The sequence below is a fragment of the Rattus norvegicus genome, chromosome 1 (genome assembly GCF_021556685.1).
Source record: "Rattus norvegicus strain SHRSP/BbbUtx chromosome 1, alternate assembly SHRSP_T2T, whole genome shotgun sequence".
Taxonomy (NCBI): Eukaryota; Metazoa; Chordata; class Mammalia; order Rodentia; family Muridae; genus Rattus; species Rattus norvegicus.
This window is the reverse complement of record NC_141534.1, coordinates 232491524-232503589: the sequence shown is the minus strand read 5'-3', so window position 1 is coordinate 232503589 and position 12066 is coordinate 232491524. Positions and strand designations below refer to the sequence as shown.

General features: G+C 39.3%; 1 protein-coding gene across 1 annotated transcript in view; it reads right to left on the bottom strand.

Moving 5' to 3' along the window:
- Trpm3 (transient receptor potential cation channel, subfamily M, member 3) overlaps window positions 1–11176 on the bottom strand; it is an 870412-nt gene extending 859236 nt beyond the window's left edge. Inside the window, 1 exon segment of the mRNA NM_001191562.1 lies at window positions 10994–11176. Coding sequence (NP_001178491.1) covers window positions 10994–11176 — 183 coding nt within the window.
- Between the last annotated feature and the right edge of the window lie 890 nt (window positions 11177–12066).

Below are 12066 nucleotides of genomic sequence, written 5' to 3'. Positions count from 1 at the left end.
CTTCTCTGTCTAGAGAAGCCAATGTCGCACTTTTGAACTACAGAACTGTAACACATTTGTGTAGCACTAACCCACTAACTTTGTGCTAATTTGACTGCAGCAAGAGGAATAAAAGACGATGTATTTTTCTACTCCTAGAAGCAAAAACTTGAATTCGAATGCAGTTTGACAATTTGTTTTTGCATATTCCATATCTTAACAACACTTTAATTGGCCTCCACAATTAAAAGGCCAACTATTCTATGCCAGTTAAGCAAACACAATGACCCAATTAAAACCTGAGGTCTGACAGTACAGTAACACATGGATTATTCCCTCTACTTAAAAAAAGAAAAAAATAAACTCTCTCAAGGATCCATCTTGACTTATGGATTACTGCAAAGTGTAAGCATAATACAGCTTATCAGTCAGTGAAGGAAGCTTTGCTTTAAACATATTTCAGCTAGTAACTGAGACAGGAAAGTCAGAATTACATCATTATGTTGCAGTCCCAGGTAATAACCAAAAGGAGAAAGGAGATAGCTCCTGGCCGGGAATCAGCTAAGGGCAAATTCAGATTGTGTCCAGTTTTCTTTCCTTGCAGCGAGCTCATCAATACTTATATACACTTTACAGACTTAAAAAATATCAAACAGAAACTAATATTTTGTAGCACACAAAAGCAATGCAAAAATTCAGATTTTTGGCATTTACAAATAAATTATATTAGGTATGGTGATGGCCATGTATTAAAATGTGTGTGTTCCGTTTGTCATGTAACAACAGGACAGAGCTACTTTGTGGGATGCAGAACCCAAAACGTTTTCTTCCTTGTCATGAAAGGTTTGCTGGCTCCTTCTCTAAGCAATGACTCCCACTAAAGCACAAAAGAAGAAGCATATGGAACGCTCAGGAAATATTGTCACCAATAAATAAGATTAAAACTAATGCAGGCTCCTTGTCACCAGCCAATTTGTGGGGAATAACCACGGACAGAAGAACATGGGCGGAGGGACTGCTAGGACGCACTCAGCAGAACAGGATGTGGGAAGGTCCATGGGGAGACTTTGTTTTCTCTGACAAAAGCATTTTCTAGGGGAAAACAAGATCCTGGAGGTAAATCTATAGATAAAGGGGATAATTGCAGTATGTCAATTCTGGTTGGATTCTGACAGAAACACTAAGAATTACAAGGTAGTCATGGTAAGTTCACATATGGATATTAGTAAATTGTCAATGTGCTTAAGTATTACTTTAAATTTTTTCTTCTAAGTTCCTAGAGCAATGGTTCTGAACCTTCCTAATGCCACAATCTTTAAGATAGGTTCTCATATATCAGTGACCCCCCCAACCATAAAATTATTTTCTTTGCTACTTCATAACTGTAATTCCACTAGTGTTACCAATCATAATGTTAATTCTAATATGCAGGATATCTGATATGTGCCACTAAAGGGGTCATAAGTCACAGGTTGAGAACAACTGCTCTAGAGTGTTCAAGGGTGTGACTCAGTAGCAGAGCACAGGCTTCACATACATAAGACTCTGGGTTGGATGCCCCACACTTACACAAGTAAATGAATACCCTTTCTCTTTCACACACCATTTAGATGAAGTGACATAATATCTGAGATTTACCTTTAAATTTTCTAGTAGGGAGAGAAGAAATGAAAAATGAGATATTGACTGAAATTAAGTTATAGGACTATTATAATAGTCTTTCTATTTGTATATGTTTGAAATTTCACATATTTTTCAAAGGCATTATTTCCCAAAGGCCTTGAACTTCATGAAGAAAATAATTTTATAACCACAATTTTTCTCTAAGTATAAAGAAACCAATAAAGAGATATCAAAAGCAAAGGATGTTCTACATTTCAATATTGCTTAAGCTTCATACTTTAGTTCTAAAAATGTCAATAAAATAAACTTCAGCAGAGACACGGAAGGACATTTCAGTGGTTGAGATCTGCTGTGTATGGTCATCACATTGGACCTACTTTCATTTTCAAGGCCCTTTGCAAACTACAAGTCCAGCCCAATCATTTCTCATATTACATTCTAGCTATGCTCAAGGACAGTCTAACTCCAGAAGCATTAAAGGCTACAAACATCACATCCTACCAGTAAGGGCCTGCTGCTTCTCATATGTCCAGTTAACACCACCAAGTGACTATTCCCATGTAGTGAGGGCTGGTCTCCCAAAGGCCCCACATCAACCTATGTGTTATTCATGCTCCTCCAGGAGCAGGCATTGCCATCTTCCCTTCGTGCTAAGAACTGAGAAACATGAACATGAAGTTTGCAAGAGCAGTGAAGGGCCTGAGCCAGCCTGGTTGCCATTTGGGTGAATTTCAATGACAATGGCCTTAAACCAAGGCCAGCATCATGCACCTTCAGCTTCTCAAAAAAAGCTTGGAGTCAAAAAAGGTTGAGATCTGGGTAAGTTCAACCATTCCGTTGCTGGGCTCTGCATCTTGCGAAGAGCAGCACATGTCTAGCTAGGAGCCAAGGAGACAATGAAAAGGAGTTTCACTGAATATTGTTTAAAACAGTGAATTAATTAGTTATCAAATTAATTAGCATAACGTTCCCAATAAGAAATGAAAGAAAGGACAGTTTATGTTTTCAACATATACTAGAAAAATGAAAATATAAACTTATACACTACAAAATACCTGAAAAGAATAACATAACATATATAGTTAAGGAAACAGGGTTACATGAAGAAGGCATATGACAAATAGAAATTCATTGCACAGCATAGGTCCAAAGAAATGGCAAGCAGATAGGCCCATAGCATGCAAATGTCTTTATAACTTTACTAACAAATACTAGAGATGTGTCTTTAATTTGGATAAGAGGATGGATGTTGATTTTAGAAAGTCTCATTATAAGGCGGAAGAATTCAAGAAACTAGGAAATGGGTATCTTAACTATAATTATACTATTTTGTTCTTTTTAAAGATATTAAGGAAAGATGGTGAATTTTTACTCTTTGCTGAGTGTATATTGAGACAGTAAGGATACTTGAGCACTTCTACTGTTTGCATTTAAAAAAAAGTATAGTGAATGAATAGTAACTTAAGAGTCAAAGAGACCTGTAAAGCGGTTTCACTGAATATTGTTACCTTAAGAAAACAGAGTCCCCAGGTGACTCTTAAACCCAATAAGAAATAGAGAGGAAGTTGTCTTAATAACTGGTGAGGAGAGCCTTCAGACAATGCTTTCCTCAGGCTGCACAGCTAACAATGATCAGACAGGATTCCAGTCTCCAGTCTCTGCCAGCTCCATTTCAAAGCTACCACAATGTTTACTACAATAAATGCTGCTTCACTGCTCAACTTGAGATGAACTGTTTCAGATAAGACCTTTCGGGCAACATTCTTATTCAATATAGCTCCCAGTCTCAATTATTCAATGTCACTATTATAAAGTTCATTTCCAAAAAAATAAAAATTCAACTTTCGAGAAGGGAGAAAAAAATCTAGGTGGTTATTAGCATGAATGTTTCCCCCTTTTTGGATTACTTTGTGGTTGGAACACTGCTAAGTTTGAATGTATAGGCAGACCAGACACAGACTACTTGTCATATACAGTTTGTCCTGTCAACTCTCAACTTTAGATACCCATCTTAAGAATACCCAGGATGGTTCTCATTTTATTATAGCTTGGGCATGTTCTGACACTCTTTAATTTATTTTAGGCAGTCAGAGAAATCCATGACCTGATACTTTGATGATCTTTCAGTTATCCATAAAAGATCCCACAAGTGCACATCTTATTACAGGCCAGCTTGTGAACTCGTTCATCAATGTTGCAGACTAAATAAGTTCTAAGTAAGAAACAAGAATCACCTCTGAAATCTCATGCTATCAGGAAAGTCCGTGAGAATGAAGGAATCAGGGCTAAACCCACCATAAGAAAAAGTAAATTTGCAATGCTCTTTTAAAATAATCCTTTCTAGCCCGTTCCTGTGGACTAGTACCAGAGTTATCTGTCTCCTATTTATTTAAGCTATTCTTCCCTATTATAAATAAAATTATTTATTGTAATTATTTATTTTAATTATTTATTACATAAAATAATTATTAAAATTATTATAAAATAAAATAAATAAAATGGTTTCTACTTTATTTTAAGACCCAAAGTCAAGGAACTAAACTCTTCCTCATATTAACTAAAAGCTATTATTTTTATTTTTGATGTCATTAATTGATTAATTCATCATGGAGTAAATATCCAACTGAATACTTTGTGCCAGGCATTGTTCAGGATGCTTTGTTGTATCACTGAATAATAATACGATAATCTGTACTCAGGGAAGCTTACACTCTAGCTATAATAATCGAAGAAAGTCATTTAGTGGGACGGAAGAAAAAAGACTGTCACACATGCAGCCTACTTTTGAGAACCTCCACACAGACAGGGCCATAGGATGTCTTGGTCTCATTTCCCATCATTCAGCATTGATTTCCATGACTCAATTAAAATTACTATTGGAAAGATGTCATTACTTTATTCCTAATTGAAAAGTCCAAGCAAGTTTTTCTTCCTCTTAACATCTAGTTACCATGTGGAGAAAACTGTTGATCTTGACTTTCTAACCCTACATTTTAGGAGACATAGACTGTTTAACTTTTTCCAATGGACTCCACCTATAGAAGTAGACTGTATTCACTGTCATTTCTTTGCATATCTCCTTCGTGTGGATTAAACTCTCAGTGCTATTAGAGGAGCCGTTCAGGACCTATCATAGTGCCTGTCCTACTTAGGTTTCTTTTGCTATGATAAATAGAAAGCAACTTGGAAAGAAAGAGGTTTGTTTCCTCTTATAGGTTACAGTCCACCATGAAGGGAAGTCAGATCAGGAGCTAAAGACAGGAATCAGAAGGCAGGAACTGAAGCAGAGGCCATGGAGGAACCCTGATGACTGGCTTATAGTCCATGGTCCACTCAGGTTTAGTTTTTATACATTCCGGGACTACCTACCCTGCTCAAGTATAACACCTCCCACAGTGGGCTGGGCCCTTTGAGCCCTCCCATCAATCACTGACTAAGAACACATTGCCAAATCTTTTTAATCACTCTCTTTCTCTCTCTGTCTCTCTGTCTCTCTGTTTCTGTCTCTGTCTCTCTGTCTTTCTCTGTCTCTGTCTTTCTCTCTCTGTCTCTGTCTCTCTCTCTCTTTCTGTGTGTGTGTGTGTGTGTGTGTGTGTGTATGTGTGTGTGTAAGTGTATGTGTGTGTTTAGCCAAAGAGTTCAGAAGAAGATGTCAGATTCCTTTGAGTTGGAGGTACCACAGTCTTGAGCAATCTGATCTTGGTGCTGGAAACTGAACTCAGGACTTCTAGAAGAGCAGCAAATGTTCTTAACTGCTGAGTCATCTCTTCAATCCCTAGAATAAGGCTTCTTATTTAAGATTTATTTTTATTTGTTTGTTTGTTTGTTTATCTATTTATTCATTTATGTGAGTATACTGTCAGTGTCTTCAAGACACAGCAAAAGAAGGCACCAGATTCCATTACAGATGGTTGTGAGCCACCATGTGGTTGCTGAGAATTGAACTCAGGACCTCTGGAAAAGAGTCAGTGCTCTTAACTGCTGAGCCATCTCTCCAGCCCCCTAGAATGAGTTTTTTTTTTAAAAATGTATTCTCTAGAATAATTTTTGTTTTTCCAGGCCTTCTTTGCCTTTGCAAATGAAAAAGCCAATCCCTCCAGCTGGTATACCCAACTGAATATAATGGCTCTTCTGCTATTCATAATTTTTAATGATTCAATTGTTTTTTTAAAAAAATTCAGTAAACAACGGCAGGAGAAACTGTTCTGATATATTTTAGAATTGAAAACAAATTCAAAATTATCACTGTGCAGAGATTTTTTTCCCAAAACCTGTTTGAATTACTTTCTTCCTAGTAAAGTTTGAAGCCCTCAAAATTACAAATGAATTTTTATTCACAATAAATGATGACAACTGTTTTGTTAACTATTCAAATGTAGCATTTACAAAATGTCTAAACAAGGTTGACCATTGTTATCAAATGGACTTCTTTCTCTTTGTTCAAAAATATCACAATAGCAAGAAAATGTAATTGTATTCCCAAGCAAGGCCTCTCTGTTCCCTTTTCTAGTTTTAACGCAATGAGTAAAAGGCACTATACAAATCAACCTGTCAAGAAATGATTTACTCTGTAATGGACCAGCGCTGCTGGAGACTCATTCCACTTCCACCAAGAGATCGTTTTGTATAACAAGAACAAACCATTAAGGGCTTACTGATACTGTGATGACATATTAAATTCTGAAAGAGAATCAAGGATATTCTGTTCAAGTTGCCACTGTGTCTACCACAACCGAATGGATGGACTCACCATCCACACAGTATTTGAGTGGTTGAGAGAGGAGTCTTTCTAACTTTAGTCCTGTCTTTGACTCAGCCTTTATTTATTCAAGACATTGACAAATCTAGCTGTTGGAAAACACTGTCCTTTATACACGACATGGTGACACGGTCTGGCCACCGGGACATCAAGGCAGCTGAGATTACTCACAGAGACTCTAAGAAAGTCACAAAATTGGGTCTGTTAACATATCCCTGGAAGAGAAGGAAATCTGAACTAGTTCGTGAAGCACAAGAGGACCCTCACTTCTCCAAAGACATATAAGCAAGTTAATGACTGCTGAAGAGGAAGAGCCTTCTTTGGTCATATGGCTACCTATACGTTGTCTGTGCATCTATAAATCACCATAATTAAATTCCTTGCCTTACAAAGCTAGACTTGGGTGGAATCGTTTCTTTCATCTCCTGTGGGTACCAAATTGGGGATTGATGGACATTTGTTTATGTCTCAAGACACAGGAAAAATCAATTAACACTTGCTTTGGGCAAGGAGAGCTAGACACCACCTACTAGTCCCAAAAGGAGGATGAGGTATCAGAAATGGAGTCAGGTCTGTATTCAGATGCATCCTGTGCACACAGCATCTCAAGCCTGAGCCATGGCAGGAAGAGGGCATTTGGTACCCAGCTGAAAGGCATTTGGCTGCTCTGGAGCAGGGATGTTTCCTGTGCTCAGTGCTCTTTCTACACACTCTCAGTTGCCCACTTACCAGCAAAAGGTGTGATCCTCTGTGGTTGGCACCTGCTGATAAGGGTAATTATAGCATTAGGGGAAGCAAGCACGCCATCCAAGGGTAAAAAACAACTCTAATTACTACTCCATCATTTTACTCCCTGAAACTGTTTTTGTCCCTTTAACACAGAGCTTACTCAGAGATTAAATTAAATCAGCATCTCTGTGAAGACAAGCCTTTAAATAGTGATGGGGCTAGGGGAAATCACCTCTTTAAATGAATGATGTATGCCTGGTGAGGTGAGTATTTGATATTTACAACACCAGGTTGCACCTGCTGGATGATATTTTGAATGGTTTCCATGCATTTCTGTGCAAATACAACCAAAATAACAACAGGAGGAGTGAACACACCAGTTCAAGGGGAAAAGCAATCTAGATCTTATAGAATGACCACAAAGAAGTTCTTAAATTATCCTTACACCAATAGACCACTTTGACAGAAATACCCTTTAAAAACCTAACACTCAAAAATTTAATTTGATACTCCAAATTTGAACCTAATAGATAATACAACAAAATTGGAATGAAATTTACCTACCTTTATTTTTAAACTGTTTCCAGATTTAAAAAAAAAGTCTAAGACCTTATCCCAAAGAAAAGTAATTTCTAAAGAATGCATATTATTAAACATTACTTCACTGTATCAGAATTATATCAATTAGACACCTGAGTACCGAAGCAACATGAGTTCATAAGCCTTCTGCTAGAAAATATGATACTGAAAAAAGGAGACAGAGGAGCAATTCACAAATGACTTAAGAACCAGGAAAGACTGGCTTGTTAGGTATGCATACTATGGTGGCCCAGAATCTCAGAGAAGCCCACGAAGCGTCCAGAGTCTCATAGTGAGCATGCCCATGAAGTGCCACCAGACATACCACTTCTGCTCGACACTAGAATAAAAGGTTCTAGATAGCTGTCGTCAGGTGGGATGGCCCACACCGTCCTCCCTCACCTCAGACTTCCGAGATTCCACAGTGCTTTCTTATCACCAAAGCAACAGTCGGAAATGGAACTTTTGACTTCTATAGCTGCCATCATGACTGTAGAGGCACTCGACTTTCAGGAAAAAAAAAACTTCTAAATTTAGTAGTGAATCAATAGGAAACCTAACTAAAATCAAATCAAGCAATTCTTCCTAAACTTCACACATAAAAACAAAAATACTATAACTCAGGTTGTAGAGAAAAGGTTCTCTTGTTAATCTAGAATGATGGTTCTCAACCTGTGGGTTGAAACCTTCTGGGTGGTTGCACATCACATGTCCTGCATATCAAATATTTGCATTATGATTTGCAACTGCAGCAAAGGTACAGTTATGAAGTAACAATGAAAATAATTGTATGTCAGGGGTCATCAAAACATGAGGGACTGTATTAAATGGTTATAGCATAAGGAAGGTTTGAAAACTACTGTTCTAGAATGTAATAGAAGTTTCCTTGTAGGAGTAAATTATTTCCATGTCCAGGAGATATGGCTTTGTTTCCAAAGTAAAAATAATAGCACAGCCTTCCTTGTTTGAGTGGACTTAGACGTCCTTCCATCCCCTGTGTGACTTTAACCAGAAGTTATTTCAAAGATTGGACACAAAAGAATCGGGTTTACTTTAACAAAACCACTATCTGATCATTTCCTGGTCTCAAACAAACAAAGAGAATGGTAGCAAAGCCTCATGCTTAATAATTAACCAAATTCCTCATCATCTAGTCTGTTTTTGAAATAACAAATAAAATCTTTACATAGTTTCTTCTAATCAGGATGAATGCCACATTATTTCTGAACATAACCCACAGTGGATAAGACCCACAGCTATGTCAACGAGTATCTTATTACTAATAAGGACAACAAAAAGAACATTAATTCAAGTTAAGTGTTATTTACAAGCTGTTTTTCTGAGATACAGTGAAAGGTAAAAATAGCACCAGATCACCTCAAACTATGAAAAAAACATCTTACTGTAAATGTTGGAAACTTTTACAAAGATGTACCTTGAAAGCATTATTATTCCCTTTTTCCTGTGTTAGCCTGAATGTGTTGACTGGCTCAATTCAACAACTCATGAGACCAAACCAGGAATAAAATACTAAGGTAGATTGCAGACCTAAGAATGACAAAAGCTCATTATCTTTGGGGATTTTTTTTAAATCTGATAATTAAAATCTTGGCTTAGAGACCTATTTTTTGGAGTTTTAGAACAAAATCAATATTGAACTTCTCATGCAATGTGAGAAAAGAACCATAGGCTTTCAACTGCTTTTTTAACTGAATTGCTAATGTTTCAATTAACAAGCATCACAGAGAAATACTGCACCTTTGCCTGCCCTTAGCAGACAGGAAGACTTGGTTACTTTTCCAGATGTTTCTGGTTGCCATGGTATCCTAGAATGCCCTCCCTCACACACATTTTTATTCAAGGCAATAACCTTCAAGTCGTTTATTGTCACAGCAGAGTTAAATGAAGATTTTTGTATGGCCCTGGTAAGGGCTGTTCACACACCTGTTGAACAAAATCAGACACGATATAAAAGCCTCATAGAATAATGTTTAGATATTTTATAAGGAGATGAACTCAGTTCTTAGTTTACATAAGTGGTAAGAAGTCATTAATCTTTTTCAACAGAATTTATTCCAGAAGGCTATCTCCAGGTGGAAATTCTGTTTTTAAGATCTTTTCAAGTTTGCATTCCTAACAGAATATTTCTGTGGCTAAAATAAAATTAATTGCATAAATCATGTGAACCATATCCATGTTTAGATGAAAAACTTGCCCACAAAATGCGTCAGAGATTTGAAATCCCCAAATTTATTAATGTTTTCTGCTATTCATTTTGTAAACAAGCAAACAAAATAAATAGGCTAAAATCTCATTTTGTGGCATTGCTGTTACATGCTATATTTATGGGTAAATTTTATCTTTCCATGCAACCTCTGAAAACTAGATTGAGCTAACACTATTCACACTGAAGCCCATGGTATGAGCTATTCTTTTTTTCTAATCTTTTCATTATGTAAAATCTGCATGATTCCTCTGAAATCGTAGGAGCATACATGCTGATATTTCTAAGGATGCTTTGGAAGTTAGAAACAGTGTGCCCCCTCCTTAACCATGAGCAACAGGAGGCCAATAGAACTGTCTTCTAGAACAGAGCTCTTTCCCTCTGACATGATGGAAAAATCTAATATTTCAATATTAGAAATGTAAACGCAGCAAAAGTTTTCATTAACTGTATTTCTCCACACACCGTGATGTTTTAATTTCATATGAGTGCTTTTATTGCACTAATCAGACATTGAAGAGGCGCTGACACATGGGGAAACTGCCTTCTGAATGTCGTACATGTTAAGCCAGAGGCGTATAAGCACCTGGGATATGCTTGCTATTCTCCACATGCAAATGACATTCTGCAAACAATTAAATATACCCATTAAAACAGTGGGGGAGTGAGATGGAAAGAGCAAGTGTTAAGAGAGGAAAAATACAATGTGCTGTTCTTATCATGCTCCCATTCAGCCGATGTTAAGTGAGTTTGAATGCGGCGCACACACAAACCAGAGGGATACACTCGTGTCACAAGATGCAGGACAACTCACACTTCGTTAATTACAAAACTATAATGATCTGACCGCCAGCCCCTCGCCTCTCCAACACTTTTCCCATTCCTGCACAGAAAGAAGACACACCAAAAGACCCTCTTCTGGCTAAAGAGAAGGGAGGTGTCCCTTGGGGACCCCTGCTTGCAATCGCCCAACACTTTCCCTGTAAGTGGCTCCACAAGTTCTCAGGCTCCAGCGCCAGGAGTGCAAGTTCAGCACCACGGACAAGGTTCCTGGCACCTCCGAAAGAAGGGTGTTGAGGCCCTGACTCTCCCCAACTCACCGGTGTCTGCTGTGCTGGCAGTCCCGAGCGCTTGGTGGACCCCTGCTTGGAACTTAACCTTTTCCACGACTCGGCAAACCTGCCCCGGCTGGCGCTGCGGCTGCGCCGGCGGCTCTCCGCGCTGCCCTCGCGATCAGAGCAGCCTCGCTCCATCTCGCCCGCGTCCCTCCACTTCTTGCCCATGCTTAGCAGCGTGGCCGGGCGAGCCCGCGCCCTTGGCAGCGCTCGCAGCAGCCTGCGCTCAGCTCTCTCCTGCGCCGCCTTCGCCTAGTAGGCTCCCCGCCTGAGCCGGAGCTCCGTAAAGCTGCCAGCAGGCTGCGCTTGCGCTCGCGATTGGCTCAACAGGGGATGGGGCTGTGAGCGCCACCTGCGCCCCAGCCCGCTTCCTCATGCACCCCAAATTGCTTTCCACCCGCAGCCACCGCTTTCAAAACGGGGGAGGTAAGGGAGCGCACGGCCCACGCCTGGGATTGTGGATCCACTGCTCTGGGAGTTTCTTGCAGTCAGTGTGCCCCACCCAGTCTCCAGGCCCTGGGGACCTGAGTGCAGAAGCCTGGGTCACCCACTGGTGAGTGGGTGGAGACTCCAGTTGACTTAAACAAAGAGAGTAAGCCTGGAACTTTGTCTGCCTTCCTTTCTGTTTCTTCCTTTTCATCTCTTCGCAACAACTGTCTTCAAGTATCCTTAGGGAGAGTCCAGCTTCATCTGCCTGTCAGGTGCGGGGCTAATTCCTCTCTCTGCTTGTCAGGCTGGCTCACTGGGCCTCAGACTTGGCTGCACATTCAAGTTTCCTGAATAGCTTTTCATTTACACACACACACACACACACACACACACACACACACACACACACACACACACACTGCACGCGTACTATGAACTGTAGCATGTTAAATGCTGATATTCCCGATTCCTGGGTTGGGGACTCATATAATTATCTGGGCTATGCCTGGGAATCAGGATACTACAAATTTTACTAGAGAGTGGGACATAACTCAATATGGTGGAACACTTTCTGGCATGTGCAAGGCCCCAGGTTTTATCCTCAGCTTCCTAGAACTAAGAGGGAGAAT